At 43.6% G+C, this 17,580-nt stretch overlaps 4 protein-coding genes across 11 annotated transcripts; 1 reads left to right on the top strand and 3 right to left on the bottom strand.

Annotated features, from left to right (window-relative positions):
* Nucleotides 1-691: 691 nt before the first annotated feature.
* LOC135388995 (probable electron transfer flavoprotein subunit alpha, mitochondrial) lies at nt 692-5,049 on the bottom strand. The gene is made up of 10 exons (XM_064618896.1): nt 4,878-5,049; nt 4,036-4,182; nt 3,881-3,962; nt 3,663-3,745; nt 2,582-2,681; nt 2,402-2,512; nt 1,538-1,642; nt 1,306-1,457; nt 947-1,149; nt 692-884 (listed from the first exon to the last, which is right to left on the bottom strand). Exons 1-9 carry the CDS (start codon nt 4,917-4,919, stop codon nt 955-957), a joined length of 1,017 nt encoding a protein of 338 aa, XP_064474966.1. The 5' UTR covers nt 4,920-5,049; the 3' UTR covers nt 692-884; nt 947-954.
* A 554-nt stretch (nt 5,050-5,603) lies between these two features.
* Nucleotides 5,604-8,015, bottom strand: LOC135388997 (nuclear receptor 2C2-associated protein-like). Its single transcript, XM_064618898.1, has 4 exons — nt 7,780-8,015; nt 7,281-7,371; nt 7,018-7,197; nt 5,604-5,815 (listed from the first exon to the last, which is right to left on the bottom strand). The coding sequence occupies exons 1-4, from the start codon at nt 7,812-7,814 to the stop codon at nt 5,705-5,707; spliced, it is 417 nt and encodes a 138-aa protein (XP_064474968.1). The 5' UTR covers nt 7,815-8,015; the 3' UTR covers nt 5,604-5,704.
* Nucleotides 8,016-8,063: 48 nt separating this feature from the next.
* Nucleotides 8,064-9,481, top strand: LOC135388999 (alpha-ketoglutarate dehydrogenase component 4-like). Of its 2 annotated transcripts, none has more exons than XM_064618900.1 (4): nt 8,064-8,141; nt 8,409-8,475; nt 9,112-9,272; nt 9,341-9,481. In XM_064618900.1, the coding sequence occupies exons 1-4, from the start codon at nt 8,112-8,114 to the stop codon at nt 9,356-9,358; spliced, it is 276 nt and encodes a 91-aa protein (XP_064474970.1). In that variant the 5' UTR covers nt 8,064-8,111; the 3' UTR covers nt 9,359-9,481. The 2 variants fall into 2 exon arrangements, with proteins under 2 accessions (XP_064474970.1, XP_064474969.1); XM_064618899.1 differs by having other exon boundaries at nt 9,085-9,272.
* Nucleotides 9,482-10,109: 628 nt separating this feature from the next.
* Nucleotides 10,110-17,406, bottom strand: LOC135388994 (RAB6A-GEF complex partner protein 2-like). 7 transcript variants are annotated; one of them, XR_010421555.1, is made up of 9 exons: nt 17,204-17,405; nt 15,718-15,839; nt 15,476-15,633; nt 15,313-15,396; nt 14,502-14,870; nt 14,289-14,416; nt 12,976-13,153; nt 10,954-12,536; nt 10,110-10,879 (listed from the first exon to the last, which is right to left on the bottom strand). XR_010421555.1 is itself a non-coding variant. In XM_064618892.1 (9 exons), exons 3-9 carry the CDS (start codon nt 15,837-15,839, stop codon nt 12,319-12,321), a joined length of 1,257 nt encoding a protein of 418 aa, XP_064474962.1. In that variant the 5' UTR covers nt 16,503-16,566; nt 17,204-17,405; the 3' UTR covers nt 10,110-12,318. The 7 variants fall into 7 exon arrangements, 5 of the variants coding, with proteins under 5 accessions (XP_064474962.1, XP_064474963.1, XP_064474964.1 ...); XR_010421556.1 differs by having other exon boundaries at nt 10,110-11,034; nt 12,199-12,536; XM_064618892.1 differs by adding an exon at nt 16,503-16,566 and having other exon boundaries at nt 10,110-12,536.
* Between the last annotated feature and the right edge of the window lie 174 nt (nt 17,407-17,580).

Raw genomic sequence — 17,580 nt, 5'->3', positions numbered from 1 at the left:
TGGTACATGTTCATTTCATGGTCCTATTACAGGATGTTTGTGCACAAACAACTGAAACCAAGCATGTCAACAGCGCGCAGGAAGGACACTTATCTTTGGCGTTGATGGCCTATCAGTAGACCCTGATGTTTTAGGGCTAAACCCGATTTTTCCCCGAATTTGCACCCTAAATTGAGGTTCACCCATCTAGGGTTAAACCCGATTTCTACCTGCAAAACTGCACCTAGGCTAGGCACCTCAAGGCATCGATGTACTAGTTTCTCACAAAATATGCGACTGCCCCTTCCTTCTGGCACCCTGGATAAACGGTACAGTGAACGTTTATTCTACAATAATGCCCGATTTCTCCGCGAACTCAGTCTGATGGTAATTTTTCTACAGCCCGAATTTGGAAGAATATAAAACCCGAAAACTTCAGGGTCTACCTATCAGTGCCACAACGTGATTTATCTGGTCAGCAGGTCGGCTCCATCACTTCAGAAAATGTGGCCCTCCATCATTGAATAGTATTTCAGGATTTTTGAAGAAAAAAAAAGGAGAATAGGAACCAGTCATCACTTAAAGCCACCCTATCTTCCTTCACTTCCCCCAAAACCCATATCCAAAAGTTAATGAATTTTAGGTCATCTGAAAGTTACCTATGCTCTTCCAGAAAATCTCCACTTACAAAAGCTGTAGCCAACAAACTTACTGTTCACTAAATAGAGTTCCTTTTAATATGACCCCTAGTTGGATAGCATATGTACAGTGATCGGCAGAGAACTGGTACATCACCCAGACCTACAATAGTCTGGCTACCGAGGAAGATGTTGCTTCCTTAGGAAGGCTTAGATGGAATCCCAACAGTTGTTCCTGCTTGAAGCTTCCAGGACAACTCTTGGTGCCTATGCAAGCCACAGATATGTTACTCATAAGTCACATTTATTAAATCTTTTTAGCGACACACCTTTTTGATCACTTTGACTTGTACGAGTCTATCTTCTCGAGCATCTCTGGAACGGCCTTGAAGAGATCGGCCACAAGTCCGACGTCGGCCACCTGGAAGATCGGTGCTTCCGGATCCTTGTTGATGGCCACGATGGTCTTGGAGTCCTTCATTCCAGCCAGGTGCTGGATTGCTCCAGAGATACCGATTGCAATGTACAACTCCTGCGAGAAGGCGTACATTTTTTCTGGGCTTTAGCCAGTTTCTTGGACTTGTTAGGTTCCTCAGTAACAGTAACTATGCTGCATACAGTGCCCTAGGATCTCCCAGCAATCTACTGTGCATCTGCTTTACTGCCCTCACAAATAAAATTGACTCACCGGTGCTACGATCTTCCCAGTCTGGCCGACCTGCATGTCGTTGGGAACAAAACCTGCATCCACGGCGGCACGCGATGCGCCAACAGCAGCGCCGATCTTGTCCGCGAGGTCGTACAGCATCTTGAAGTTCTCACCGCTCTTCATTCCCCGACCTGCAAACAGCATTCAATACGGGAATGCAGTCCACGATGCGGAAAATGACAGTATTTATCAGGATATGATAACAGCACACCTCCAGAAATGACCTTCTTTGCGCTTGTAAGATCTGGCCGTTCACTCTTACTCAGCTCCTGGCTTAGGAATGTGGAGGAGTCTTTGTTGAAATCTGCTGTGGGTGCTGTAAACATCAATGCGGAAAATTGTTAATTACTTGATCAGGAAGAATATCTGTAACAAGCTGCGAGTACCGTAATTTCATGCATATAAGCCGCAGGACCCATTTTTAGGAACGTTTTGAACGTTTTCGGGCAGATAAGCCGATAAGGCAATATGACACGACTGATTTGTGCGATAAAGGAGACCATAGAGAAGGCCATAAACCGTGTTGTCCATACACCGGGGTCGTCAAGGTGTACAACAAAGGAGATCAGTTCTACAGGTTTTCCCGACGATTTTAATCCAAGTGCCAGCTAAATTAATCCATGCCCCATAAAGTTTGCATGGCACATGGAATAATTTCGATGCTGCTTGGATTAAAATCGGTGGGAAAACCTGTAGTGTTCTACCAAGATCGGATTGTGCCCTTGTGTGTTTCTCATGGATCGACGGGTCAGCGGCCTTCCAGAAGACACGAATCACTGTCACCACTTTCGTTACATCCGCTTGGGGGGAAGGCACCAGGAGGGTCCGTCGCCTCGAACGTGGATGTGCCCCTGTTACGCATTGTACGTGCATTGGCAGGGCGGTGCTGTTCCAGAGACACTGTCTGACCTTTCATTAACACCGGCACATGGGGGAAAATAGTCATCAGATAAGCTGCACCGGTGGATAAGCCGCAGAGCACTCGTGCGAACAAAAAATCGCGCGTGAGCCGCGGCTAATACGCGTGAAATTACGGCACACGGGGCTTCAGCATCAAATCCGACACGCCACCTACCATTTTCGGGGGCAGCTCCCGCTCCAGACAGGCCGGCTGCCTCAAAACTTGTACCTCGAATTATGAGCACCTTGACAGGATCCTTTGCTTTCAATGTTTGGATGGCATTACCTGTGGCAGAGTCACCATTTCTTAGCACCCGGATTTAACAAAGGCCTGTGCGTGGAGCCGCTGTCTCACCCGCGTATATAGACCGGACAAACGTGTCTGGTCCCTTCACGTCCAAGACGTCGGACACGGGAGAGACGTCGAGTTTAGAGGCTACCCGTGGCAGCAGAGCCTATGGAGTAAGGTACTACTGATAAGCTACTGATAAGACGCAGGCTAGCTGATGGACCAAAAATCCACGACGAAACAAGCCTGAGCATGAGCTACGACAGAGACGAAGAAGATACATAGGGTTGTTCGTTTTGGGGTTTTATGATTTTTCAATTTCGGGGAAGGGGGGGAATCTCTGGCTATTTACACACGAGAATAATAATAATAAATAAAATAATAATAGTAATAATAAATAAAAGGAGGACAAATAGGTCGTCACAAGTAGCTCTCTTGGCCGATATTATTATTCGCTTTTCCGACGGTTTACCTAGAACGACAGATTGAAGGACCGCAAGATATTTCGGGTAGATACCGGGTTTTACCCGAATTCTTGGAAACCTGTTTGGGGGGGAACTATCGTGAAAAATTGGGTTTAACCCAAAAACGAAGAACCCCCCCCCCCCAAAAAAAAACACAACAAAGCTCAATGTGTGCTTTGTTGCGTATTTCCGTCTAATTAGCGTAGTACCGATGAAACATACCTACAGTCGTGTTCAACTTAAGAAAGAAAAGAAATCTAGTCCGTCAACTACATACGCCGCTGGAGATAAGGAGACGCAATAGCATGTCAGGAGAAATACTGCAGCGCCACCATGCGCCATCAGCAGGGAAGCACACTTTCTGCTGCAGCGTAGTGTCGCGTGGCCAGTCTTAACAGCCAATACGGAAGAAGAGTGAGTATGAGGGATTACATTATCTGGCGCAAAGAGGGAGGGTCGCCTCTCTGCGTCCGGTCATCCTAACTGCGGCTTAGTAACATTTTGTGAGCCGACGAACTAGATTTCTTTTCCTTCTTAAGTTGAGCATGACTATAGAAAGTACCATGGAAAAAAAGTGTGCTTGTTTGGGCAATATGGGTTTGTTTGGCCAGATACCAAACCAGTCTCATAATCCTTTTCGTTCCTAATCTATAAGTTGTCGTTGTTGTTAAAAGATGGCTCACCTTTGCGAAAGCTGTAGCAGCTGCAACGATATGAGTGAACTTGAACTGATTGTGGGTTGCAAGTACAACAGGCGTCAACCGCTCTGCAAAACCAGGTACAGTGTATTTGAGGACCACATCGCATATATAAAAAAAAATGTTGCAGCATGTGAAAAATTAAAATTAGCAGTCGGCAGCAATGGGCATGTACACTTTATTTCCTTTTTTTTTCTTCTTACCAGGCAGTAGACCTTCGAATGCTTCATTGTCAGCCACCAACAGCTTTTTCAGACCATCGGCTTTGCTCACTTCTGCTGCCACCTGCCAGGAGGAAACAGTCGAAAATACATTTTTATACAAAACTTGATCAAAAGCAACGAGGAAACGGGCTCACCCCTCCCACGTTCTTGCCGAGCACAAGGCAGGTAACATCACCACCAATCTTCTTGGCAGCGGTAATAGCACTGAGTGTCGACGGAAGGAGTTTTCCTTCATTGTGGTCCACCAAGACTAGCGTGCTACTGAAACGCCCATGTAGACTCTGTAAGATGGATGCACGAATTTGTAGAAGTAGCACATCGGGGTTCTAAAGGTGTATGTGCATCGATTGTGCATACTATGGCATAAAGTGCATCAGCAAATCATGCAAATCAGCGTTCTGGCTTTTCAGTGCAGCGACACACATTTCTATTCAGTGACCTTGAACCTCTAAGCACCTCAATTTGCAGGTATTAAATAAGCATCTTGAAGGCCAGAAGCCTCATGACTTGTCCTTCCTGCAACCCTGCCAATGCTGATACAAATGTCGTTGATAAATTATTGGACACGATACAGCAGGATCAGCATGTCATTCATTTATTATAAATATTGACGTTTCGCACCGAATTTCGAGAGGTCTTCGCCAAATTTGCTGCAGCAGGGGATAGGAACGCTCTTTCCATTCACGCGTCAACATTACTTATCAGGATTATTAATTACTTATCAAGATGTCGATTACGTAAATGTGTGTGAACGTGAAGAGTCGACTGAAGCGACAATGGCAGACACAGCTTATCCGTGAGCATTTCTAGCCGGCTGATATGACAAGTGAGAGTACAACATATCGTATACACTCCGAATAAATGAAAAGTACAAAAATGTTAACATCGTCTGTCGTGAATGCAATAGTAAAAGCAAAAATGAACACTCTTGCGAGAACCGTCAGGCTAATTCTGTGCGAGAGTGTGAAACATTTACCTGAGCGATACCTCGTCGACCAAGTCGTGTGAGCGATAACATTTTCGGACAAAAATAAAATGTGTTACCTATAGTACAATTAAAAAATTTGCATCAGCCCCGAAGGCGGAATAACAGCGATCAGCCCGATCAGCGGCACACACACACAGACGGCGATGCGGGCAATATCAAGGTAGAAGTCGAGTCGAGTCGAGTCGAGACTAGTCGACAGTGTCGCCACCTAAAGAATTAGAAACGTGATTATAAAGCAAAATGTAAGCTATTTTTTTTTGCTAAGATTTTTTAATTTTAAGTATATTGTAGGTTTGTCTGCTAGACCTGCGCGTTCCACTTCCTCACAAACAAAATCTTCACGCATAGCATGAGCTTTTTTTTTTTCTTCCTGCTCTACTCTCTCCATCTGTCCATGTCTCTGCGCCCCTCACAGCCATAGTTGTTTCGCGGCGGCGGCACGGAGGGAAAAAAATGCACGCGCACAGCAGACCCTGTTGAACGACTTGACAACGAAGCGAAATTAACTTGCCAAGAAGATTTGCTAGTGTAATCCTGTCAGATCTCAGATGCATCATGCCAACAAAAGATTAGAAGTAGTTGTGCTTATAAATATCATCTCAGGTTCAAGCAATCTGAAATTATTACAACACTAAACACATCTGCCACTTTGCTGGATCAGTAGGATTTTGTTAATTAATAAATAACTAAATAAAATAACCCACAAAGGCATACTAAACTGGAAGGAGAGGTTATTTTATTACATGCTCAACACAGTATAAACATCACTATCTAAACATACATTTTAATTAAGATTATAACAACATTCACAGATATCATCCTAGGCAATCTAGCTTATACAACACAATTCTTCCGAACATGTCGGTGCTCGACCCAAACAGAATTCGTAGTGCCACCACTGGATTTTGCAGTTTCACTGGAAAACTGTAATGTGAATTAAGGATCATAAAGGTCGCACTGTTAAGAACACAATGGTTAACATCAAATCTACCATAACTTTTTCAGCAAAGACAAGGTGGTATCCAACATAATTTTTGAAGAGCTCATACAATTCTTCGGGATTTAAGTGTTTGCAGTATGTGCAGCTTGAGCTTTCGGACGAACTGCCAGCACAAAGAAGTTCTTTTAATCCTTGAAGATGACCATTCTAAATGTAGGTGACTGACATATCAAGAATTAACCCATGAATTGCCTACTTGGATATCTCAGCTTGTGAATCAAAGGACGTTTGCTGACAATAAACAGTGTCAAATCTCGTAGTGACAAGATTCAGTAACAGAGAACTTATGGACTCACGACGACACGTTTTTCTTTTGTTTTTTTTCCTGTCATCAGGGCCCTTGAAACCAAAGGCAACTGCATGGAACTAGCGCCCTATGAAGTCCTTGGACATTCTAATGTCATTGGAAATTTCTACACAGATGTAAGGTGGAAAGTGCAGCCCTTGTCCTTGGCTAGTTCTTTGGGACACGCTGCTACAAGGAAGATGGATTTACTATCGTTCCTTTCACTTCCTCCACAGCTCTCATCCAAGTGTTCCATATTCATAAGAGAGGTATTGGTGCTTAAAAAATTATGCACGGGACAGGAAATACTATACTAGACAACTGACACTGGCACTGTCAGATACAAAAACTATCGCTCGAACCTGCAATGATGTTGATTCACAGAAGTAACCACACTGACAGCCAAATGTCAGCTAAGTCTCATTGATATAACGATGTGATTTCTAGCAACATCACTAGTGTGATAGATTAAGTGTCAATAGTGCAATAGATTATGTAGATGATACTGCTATATAAACAGCCACTTGTGGCATAGCCAGTAGTTTCAGCACTGCAAACAGATCAACAATGCTTGCTGCATAGTTGCTACCACAGCACTTTGTTGTCCTAACCAGGAGTGGACTTAGGGGGGTGGTCCGGGCACCCTGAACCCGCCTCAATTTCTGGACTCACCGAGAGCTAAACTCACCAGCATGTTGTTCTCGACTAGACACATCCCCCAGCAAAATCCCTGGTCTCAATATCAATATAATGCTCTGTGCCAAATTATCGTGCTGATTGAGAAAAATAAATAAGTAAATATGGAGTAATATGGCCGCTACGCATCTCTGTGTAAAGGATATTTGAGTAGAGTTGTCATCACTGGGGTAGATATCACAAACTCGGACAAAGCTGTTTGAAACTGTTGAATCCACCGACTCCAAATGGACGTCTTTGCCCACAAATCCACCCTGAAACTGCATTTGAAGCTCCGTAGGTAGCACAGGAGATGGAAACTCTATGTGTATCCATTGTGGTGTGCCCTGCCAAAATAAACATGTGCTCTGTATACCTTTCCATTGGGGTTTGCAGTATGCTGTAAGAGCAAGCACTGTATTATTCCAACCTGATCAGAGTTCCAACATGTGTCATCAACCCCGTCTGTGAGGTGCTTCTTTCCGAACTGTTTGGCGTCCTTGTTGAGTACGGAGCTCACTCTGGAAAATAGGAATGACGGACTTTCACATCTTCACTGTGACAGACGTGTGATGAGCTGATGCCTCAGGGAGAGTGTTTCGCGCATACCCCAATGTGAAAAAAAAAAAAAAAGAATTTAAATATCCCCCTTCTTGTTTTAACAATACTTGAGCAAGAAGCTCAAGAAAGCGGCGTTGATCTTTGCCAATGATCATAACGGATGATCACGAAGCTGAGATCATCAGCTGATCGAAGATCACTGCAGAGAATTAATGCAAGGTAGAAAGTGTGCTGAAGAAAGAATGAAGGCTAAATTCTTCTTACTGACAAATGTAATGGTCTAACAACTGTCCAAATTGGAAAACCACATAATTTAAAGACAGAAAAGAAAGAATGTGTGACAAAGCAATGATTGCAGCAAGGTTTACCTAATTCTGCAGTCTGGTGTTATTAAACTTGCCATTCTGAGTTTAGATAGTTTCTACTAGTCGATATAACACTCCAAAGAAATGGTGGAATGTAATAGGATGGTCCGTAGAGTGATGCAAATTACATATTCGTTGTAGAAACCTCCGTTGATCACATGCAATCAGAAGAACCAAATGCCGCACACTGCTTTCACAGCATGATGTTTCACATAAGGATAGAGGATAGTTCCAAATTGCTTCGAGAGATGGCACTGAGAGGTTTCGGGCGGGTTTCGGTTTCGGTGACGGAAGCCGGAAACGACGGCTCTGGTTTCGTCACTTCTGCTTTTAAAATGGCATCCTCCACGGCAAGGCTGGCGAAGGTCACCATTCATTGCTTAATTTTCTTTTTGTGTTTGCCATAGCTTTTAACTGAGGATTTGTACTTAAAGTTTCCGCTCAATATGTTACCACATTTTAAAATATACATTCGTTGCAGTTATGTATTGCTATTGTAGCTCGTTTAACGGTTTATCTTGGCGGAGACCTAGTTACGGGTTGTCCGCGCTTCTTCCGTTGACTTTAAAGATTGAGAAAAATATGATTTGTGTTCAAGATACGGCTTCCATTGCAACTGTTTCGTTTCGTAGGCCTCAATCAGACCCCATGTCCCTTTAATCAAGTTCCGGAAAGGTGGTGGCCTTGGACGGGAACAAGGTAATAAAATTCCCCGTGTAGGTCACCAAATCTGTGTGCTGCGCTGGATAGGAGGAGATCGCCTTGAAAACATTGAGTGGTATTGCGAGAAAGATTCAAGATAGGATGTTTTTATTGTTCTTGGTCTACGGAGAGTACTTCATTTTTCCAATTTCTTTCGGGCTCCGAGTAATGACGAGGTTCGTTGGTGTGTACCTGTGTTGGTAGCGGTGTACTTGGTTGTATTCCGTAGTAACGGATGTAATAATCACTATATATTTTTATATCACTGATCTAATAATCCAAACTGCACATCGCTGGGAGATCGTGTTTCCGCATTTCATATTTGGCGTCGTGTTGTGAAAAAATTCGGGTTCATAGTAGAGGAATGTTTTACAACCCTTTCTAAGGATGTGATCAGGTAGATTTCGATCTACTTCTATATAGCGCCTTGGGTTTTGTAAGAAATGACTAGAAAATTTAAGTGCATTACTGAACAGCCTACAGTGCTGCAGCATGCCGAGATCATGTCTGCATTGTAGCACCTGCCCAAAGAAAAATACGTGAAAAAATGCTAAACACAGATTTGATGGTCAACGAGCAGTTTCTTGAGGTCTAATCCTCCCATAGCTAATACAGTATCGACGGGCCCTTCAGTGGCATCCAGCGCTGCAGCCGTCTCAAAATCTGAAAATGCGCCAGCGCCATCTTCAAAGCCAGTAGGGTGCTTGCCGAGGGGAAGCGGCATTGAGGAATTTGAACTGCCTGCTCGCTACGGGCGCAAGCCAATGTCCACGTATGAAGGAGAATACATTCAGGTAGAGGTGCCCATTGCACAGTGACTTTGTTGATGTTGACCTGTGGTGTTTCTCTTTTTGCTTTGCAGAGAGGTGGCCCAGAATAACAAAAATGACTTAGGAATGTGTACATAAGAGCTGCTGTTCAACTACAAGCAACTTTTTAGCTCAATTGGAAAGAAAACACATTTGTACATATGGTTAAAAAGTAAAAAAGCATTTTAAGTATGCATTCTTTCTAGCAGAGAAACTGCTTTGAGTGTGCTCATATGTTATCTCTTATTTTCTATTTGAGTGGTGCAAGATTTTAATTTTTTGTGCGCATCTGTGCTTCGAGTTGAGAATTTTGTTAAGAAAGCTCTATTTTAACTAAAAAATAATAATAAAGGACTCTACAACAAAACTGGCTTCCAGCAGGTTTTTTCCAGGCGTACAGCATTGTTACGTGGTCTGTGGGTCGGTTTATTCTTGTTTGAAGATCTAGTACATAGCAAAAACGTACAAAAATGATGTTAATGTTCTGGATAGTTGTTACTTTCATCCTGCAAGCACGAGATATCTCAAGGGCTGCTTGTTTAGAGACACACAGTAATTCTAACTGAGGCGCTCGTGATACCAGATTTGCACAGGTCGATATCTGTCACTGGCTAAACGTATGTAGAATCAGAAGGTCCATCAAAAGGTGGGTCAGCACATTCAGAACCCGTGCACGGGAGGTTTTATGCACAGCTGTCATTACACTGCAGACACACTTGTCACCGAAATTCCTGTTAGAAGGTAGTTGTCCTCTTTGGTTGTGAAAAGACTGCCCTTTTTACTTTTACCACACTCTAACCAGAAAGAAAGTAAACTCTCCTGTGAAAGCGGCACCATTACATGACTCGTTTTAATCACTGCTTGTAAATGCGATTTTTTATGTACATTTGTGGGCAAAATGCTAGAAACATGCACATCTTAGCTCCATGCAGCTGCATATCCTGCACATCACTCTACAACATTCAAAACTGGTTCCCAGTGGTGCAATATAAACGTGTTAAAAAGAGAGAAACGATGTAAGCAAAATCTCGACCATTGGCACAAGTTATCTGTGCTGCCTCGTGCAGCCTGAAAACAGGAATACTGGTGTAAACATATCTTCTACTACGGCTCACAAAATGAACATAAAGTTCCACAACGATATAGTATTTGTTAGCGTACACACTCAGATCTTGGACATCTAATAATAGATTATGTGTGTAAATATGCCACATTCATTAAGTGTAAACATATTACCAAACCTGGTCTACATGCTCATTAAAGCTGTGCAGAAAAGAATTAAGAATTTTCTAGTCTTCTTATCAAATGCAGACACCAGTCCTATAAACCTACACATCCAACATAATATATTTAACGCTTCATTGTTCATTTTCTGTCCTTATATCTGTAAGCACAGGCTCGTGCTTCAGCTGCAAAGATGTATATTTGAAACAAACTGAGTAGGCCTGTGCAAAGAATATCGACGCTGCTCTGGCAAAGCAAGACTTCCAGAACATGTGTGCATTTGTACGACTACAACAATAAATATAACTTGCTGGGATTGGGCCTGGTTGCTGACATTTCATGCTGTTGCTGGTGTAGGTATCTGAACACTGGGAAAATAATCAAAATATATGTACGTATTATCAAAAATCTCTATTCAAATCGAAAATTTCAATTCACTTACTGTAAAATTAATTATTTGCACAGCCCAAGTACTTATTTCCCCTAGATCAAATGACTGAAGAGGCTTCTGCACAGTCACAGGCTATTGAAGAAAAAAAATTAAAAAAAAATGAGAGAGAAGACAGCACATATTTGTATCTATTTTTCTTTTAAAACCCAGTTATTAATGCCAGTATGTATTGCTCTGTCAAACACATTCATCCATGCATCTATTGCCATTTTATGTACATACATTTCATCATACATTTCAGTAAAAATCATGATAGCTTAATAATAAAACAGTAAAACACGATTTCTACTGCAGAAAGCATATACGTCGCGCATGTATTCATAAAATCGGAACAGCAGCAGCCAGACTGCACATACTTCATGCGACTATGTATATTCGTCATACTATATTGTGTGAGCAATGTCATTGCCTATTTTCGTGGACCTTGGCATCTACGTGTTGGGATGTAAAGGCAGTCAAATTCACACTTTGGTGAGAATGGAAACACTGCATTATAGCTGTGGTGCTTTGCTATGGGGAATTGAGCAGATTTGTTGTTCTTACAACGAAAAGCGTCAAAAGCATTATTACCTTTAACGAAAATCTCAACTACATTGGGAGGACGGGTCATCATATATGTTCTCAAATATACCGCATTTACTCGCGCATTGGACGCCAAAATGCTGGTACTTTTTGTTCCCTGCACATTAAACTCAGCCAGACTTTATTAGCACGGCCAGATCGTCTCTCGCAGCACCAGAGTGTGCTAGAGTGATGAATGCGAGGGATATCGAGGAGTATTTTTTGTTTACGCTTTATAGCACGAATGGCCGTTCGGTGTGGGAGAATCGTGCCTTTCGGTTCCGGAGAGACCGTCGCGGATATCTCGGAATGGAGTGGAAGTGCCTCAAGTGGCCCCCTCAGTGGCGCAATGTTTTCGGGTAAAAAAAATGTGTGTCGTATACGTGAGTAAATGTGGTATCCTGTTGCAATTTTCCATAATTCAACTGTCAATAGTAGACATCAGTCAGATGCCCTATGGATAGCTCACAAAAACAGGTTACTTATTCCAGTAAGTTAAACCAAGCTGCATAAGACATCACTGCATCCATTCCTCAATATACAAAATAAGACGGGGGTGACGTCATTTACACTGACAGCTGTACAATTATATAAAAAAGGAATCCACGCAGGCTCCACCTTCCTCTGTCAAGCACTCAGCAGTGTCACGCGCACCTGGTATGGTACCGGTAATACCTGTCATGGCAGCACCTCGTCCGACTTTGCAGTACCTTCGTGACAGGGAATGTGAGGACTTGTCCCAGTCACTCTGGTACCCCCATGAAGGCTTGCACGAAAAAGTGGAGGAGCCACGTGTCAGCAGAGGTAGAGTGTACCCTGAGACGGCGCCTTAATCGCATTGGCAACGTGACTCGGATGCGTTGGGTACAGAGATATGGGGAGATCCCACACCATAGTCTGAACCTCCAGCAGTTCGGGCGCGTGCCAATTACCAGATGGCGTTCTAGCAGCGGGGAGGGGGACGGGCGTCGTCGTGACGACGAATTCGAAGTGAAGCTTCCACCGTAGTTCCACTGCAATGGTGGAGGGGTAGAAACTGAGCGGTACTGCGAGATGCAAGACATTTCCTTTCGCCTCTGGCTGATAGCAACAAGTACTAGTACAATATCACAGTCTTGCTAGCCCTAAGTATACTACTTGTGAATCAATAAATATTTTTTAATTAAATGACACTGAATTAATGTCACCATAGTATGGGGAAAATACCCAGGAAAAATAGTTATCAGATAAGCCACAGAGCGCCCAAGAAAAAAAAAAAACAAGAACAAATAATATAATAAATATATATATATAAAATAATATATATAATAATATGTATAAAAATAATAAAAAATAAAATAATAAATAAAAAATAATAAATAATATATATATAAATAATAATAATAATTTGTGCATCAACCGCGGCTAATACTCGTGAAATTACAGTATGTCGAACACACTTTCAGGACTCACCAATATCAGAGCGGAAGGAAGGCGTGATGTGAACGGGCACAGGAAGAGCCAGGTGGGTAGTGCGTAGGTGCAGGCAAAATTCGTGCTGCTTGCAGTAGCCTAACGTTGTCACACGAGACTCTCCGTTCGCTGAGGACTCTCCCAACACCTCTTCCTCACTCTGAAGTGTCACTGAGTACTGCAAGTAATCAAGGGGGCTTCACACTTTGGGTACACTACTGGCAAGTTTCGAACGTACAGCGACAGGACTCATCGTAAAAGTGAACTTTTGCGAGACACTCCCACAGCTGCATAGCTATCTGCAGTTCTTTGCAGATACCTTCTCTGCCTAAACTTTTTATTTTTATGAAACGATGTTGATGATAGCGAAAAAATCAAAAAAATAAAAGGGAGAGAAACAAAGGCAATGTTTAGCTGCGGCTTTTCTATTTTAACAGTAGCAAAGTCAAGTAAATGCAGCATCCCCTCGATGCCTGTAACTCAAATTAGAGCCCTGCGCGGATGAGATTTTTGGCATCCGCATCCGACCCGCATCCGCGCACACATTACAGCATCCGATCCGCATCCGCACCATACACAACAGTTTACATCCGCATCCGATCCGCTGAGCAAAACGCACCATCCGCATCCGATCCGCAAAATCTGCACGTTTCGAAAGACGCGTAAAGACCACCGGAAGCACGTTGGTATAATTTCGGATGCCTCCATGCTGTCACGGAAGGACTCATGACGACAAGCAAAGGTAAACCTTTCAACAAACGCGATATGGAGAGACTTCTGGAACGCGTGGAACGCTACCTCGTCGGTGCTCGCGCGGTTCGAGACGCCAGAATGCCTCCTCTCCCGTCTTGGCGCCGTGCATGGACAAAGGTGAACCCGAGCATGCGCTCGCTGTCGGCGCGCAATACAAATAAATTGCTGGTGGAAAAATGACAGCACGCGGTATATCCGCATCCGATCCGCTACCGATCCGCTGCCTTCGTATCCGCATCCGACCTCGCGCCATCCGCATGCGATCCGCACACCGCAGAAAGTGCTAAATTTTCATCCGAATCCGCAAGTATCTTGCGGATATCCGCGGATATCCGCTTCCATCCGCGGATGGTGCAGGGCTCTAACTCAAATCCCATGCTAAAGACACAAAGGTGGTGGGATCTGACCACCACCCGTGCTCTCAACAGCTCAACTGATTCACAACCGAGTTCAGCAGTGCAGATTAATTTATAGTACTTTCTCTAGTCAGCATCGATCCTGCACAGCACAACATGACGCGGATAAAAGCGCAACTCATCCGGAATGGTTCTCAAACCTACCTGTACACACGGTATGGTCGCTTCAGCAAAGTCGAACGTCCCGACTATGTCCTCCCCGAGCCTGAAGGAGCTCTTGAGAAGACAAAACCTTACCACTTTGCCATTCTGATGGGTTATGTTATAATAATCTGAAACAGAGCGCAGGCACGGAATCACGCTGGGAGCGAACTAGACGTATACGGAATGTACGATGTCGAAAGGAGTTGCACTCACTGGGCCTTCTCCTTGAGGTGAGATCTTCGAGATAATCAAAGGCAATTTCTAGGACAGATTGCTTGCTAGCTTGAGGAAGAAATGGATTGTGGGGTACAGACTTCGCCAAACGCCTTTTTAGCACTTCAGTCAGATCTGCGGAAATGCACGGAAACAGCTCGTATGTAGCGCAGCTGTTCCACGAGGTGACAGCGCACAGATTACGGTTGAGTTGATTACCTTTGACTACAAATACTTTAATGGGTATTCGTAGAAGCTTGGTGAGTGCGTTCACCTTTTGAGCTCCAATGGTGATTTTGTAAGCGTATCGCACTGCTTGTCCCTTGTACGAAGGAGGCACTGACGTGGGTATCATTTCTTTATATACAACTAGGAGAGACGACAGAGGGGGACAGACAGGGTTATGATTCTGACGAGACGTGATAACGGCAGACAAACATAAAGCACCGCGGACAAGAAAGTTAAAAAGCTTAAGGTAGACTGTGACACTTTCATATTTCTGCTTCATTACATCATGTGCATATTGTACCCCCCCCCCCCCCCCCTATGGTACTGAGAAGGGGAATCGTTGGGAAGATAGAAATCTTCCGCATCCAGCTCAGACACTAGAGGAGGGACAGTCCCGGCCAATCCTATTGGTTCTCGTAAGTACATGACCTCCCCTCCGGCTGCCTCATTGGCAGAGATGCCCGCCGTCCCTTACTCTTATCCGGGATAATTTGAATAGAAGCGTCACAAGCCCATTAACGTGTGAAAGTGCCAGCAGTACTGTGTTTAAGTTCAGACAAAAAAGTCGGCAGAAAATTCTTACATGTTTTACTCTCCCCAGGCATTAGACATAAATCGCAGAACAAGATTTTTGGCTTGGACGAAAATACGACGTGTCCCTTCTCACCTAGGAGTGGTGAACAGTGGAAGCAGCATTGTAGGAGTGATGCACTTCTCAAGCAATCGAACCCGAAGCAACGACTCACCTCGGCAGGGAATGAACGATGTGTCGGTTGACCCCGTAGCTATCTGTTCTTGCGAAGGAGACTTTGGGAAGAGAACTTTGGCTTCATCCACCGCACAGTGGCAATGGATCTGAGCACTTGCCCATGCCAAATTTTCGATGGCAGAACTTTTCTTGAGACTAAACGGTGCAACAAAATGCGAAAGAGTCAATTGCGCTGGAAAGCTCTCGTTAAAAAAAACCCGAAGGTACGTCTGCTTTTACCAGTTTCTATTCTGCTCATGATTGCTCTCGGTCGCGGTGTTCTTGAATGTGACAAGGCAGTCGACACAGTCACCGGCCACATACACAACACTGCGGAGGAGTCTGGCGTTCACCTCGATCATCTGCGAACACGAGACATCGGGTGACCAAACAACTGGATTTGTGTCTTTGTATTCAGTTGAAATTTATGATTTTTTTTTTACACACAAAAATATTGTTCAAAATTCGCTACACTGTGTACATACAGCAAGGAATGCCCCTGTACATGGATATGCTTCGAGCCAAATTTTTGGCGCTGAATGTGTCAGGTCAACAATACCACAAAGGGTCAGTTGAGCACCTAGGAACCTTGTACTTTTGAGCTTTGTGCTTGTATAGGGATGCTATGTAAACACTGTGAACCCCAACCTCTGTATTTCTCAATAATTCTGAATCAACAAAACTGCCTCCAGCATTCCAAAATTGCCACAGAATTGATGCACCAACTTTTTCTAACTGTAGAGAAGATTGTAATCAAATTAAGATGGTATACCCTCAACTCTTCCAGAGTCACTGATGGCTACCCCCCTGTTCCATTCTAATGATGGGAATGGTTCGTGCGTTCCGATTAGTTCTTAGAAAGAAATATCTTACTGCTGTGGGCCTAAGCACACACATACAGCAAGACCAGATAGGATTTAGACACAAATCCTGATTATGAACCTTTATCCTGAGCATTTTTACCATCTCGATATAAATTCCACTCACACATCATTACATTTTATGCACTAACAAAAACTACATGCCTGGTATTTGTGACACTCCTTTGCTTTGCTTTTGCTCCTCTATCCACAGCAAAGACAATGTTATCTGTCCATACAAAGAATACATCAATGCCACTTATGGTGGATAGCAAATATAGTTATCAGCTATGGTATCAATGGTATCAAGGACAGCTTTTGAACTCGATATTACAACATCAGTAATGCACCTTGTTAGTTAGACATGTTTGTCATTTGATGTAACTGGAAATGTTCATACTACACAAACGTGCCGCTCTGATAGCATTGGCATTGATAAGAAAAACCAGGCCATGCAACCTTGAATAAGACGTAGGCGATTCGTGACAGCATGCGTTTCGCCCGAGGCGGGCCAATGTTGAACCCAACATTAACGCTTGGGTGCACTACGGCCATACGCGTTGTACAGGCTGACTAGTTCTTTTGATGCCTTGCTCCCAGTATCTAGTCGTATTGAAAAACTCACGAACACCCAAGATGGTTTATAAAGTATTAAGTGTCATTTAATTAACTGCCACTCCGTCCTACGCACTCGGAGGTCTCCAAAACATTTTGCTCCATTCGACGTTATCACTGACAGTATATAAATGCAGTTCAAATGACGTTTATGCAAGACACGATATTGTCAGACGGCGTGTCAATTGCGTTAGAAAAGCCGAGGGAAGAGCACAAATGACCAAATAGAAAGGCATCAATTTTCCACTTACAGTACGCCCTCAAGATGCCTTCTGGGCAACCACCGATTCAAACGTGCACCGCAGTCGTGTCCCATGTATCCTGTGCTGTTAAAAGCTATCTTAACTTATCGCAAACATTGTAAAATACGTCGGCCACTCCGCTTAGCTGATTTTGTACGCTAGCAACTTCCATTACTTTCCGAGCGACGTTGGGAACGTCACACCCGGAAGTTCTCCGGCGTTGCCAGACAAGAGAAGGCTACATTGTAAAAGTTTGTTACAATTATGATAATACAGCTTGCAACGAAAACAACTCTATTTCCTTGAGTTCAAGCTTGAATAATGCAATGTAGGACACCATCTTCCTTCAGGGAGCAACATAGGAACCGAAGACTTCGCTTTTGTGG

The sequence above is a fragment of the Ornithodoros turicata genome, chromosome 3, assembly GCF_037126465.1.
Source record: "Ornithodoros turicata isolate Travis chromosome 3, ASM3712646v1, whole genome shotgun sequence".
Taxonomy (NCBI): domain Eukaryota; kingdom Metazoa; phylum Arthropoda; class Arachnida; order Ixodida; family Argasidae; genus Ornithodoros; species Ornithodoros turicata.
Note: the sequence above shows the minus strand (reverse complement) of the source record. Positions and strands in the feature narration are given on the sequence as shown.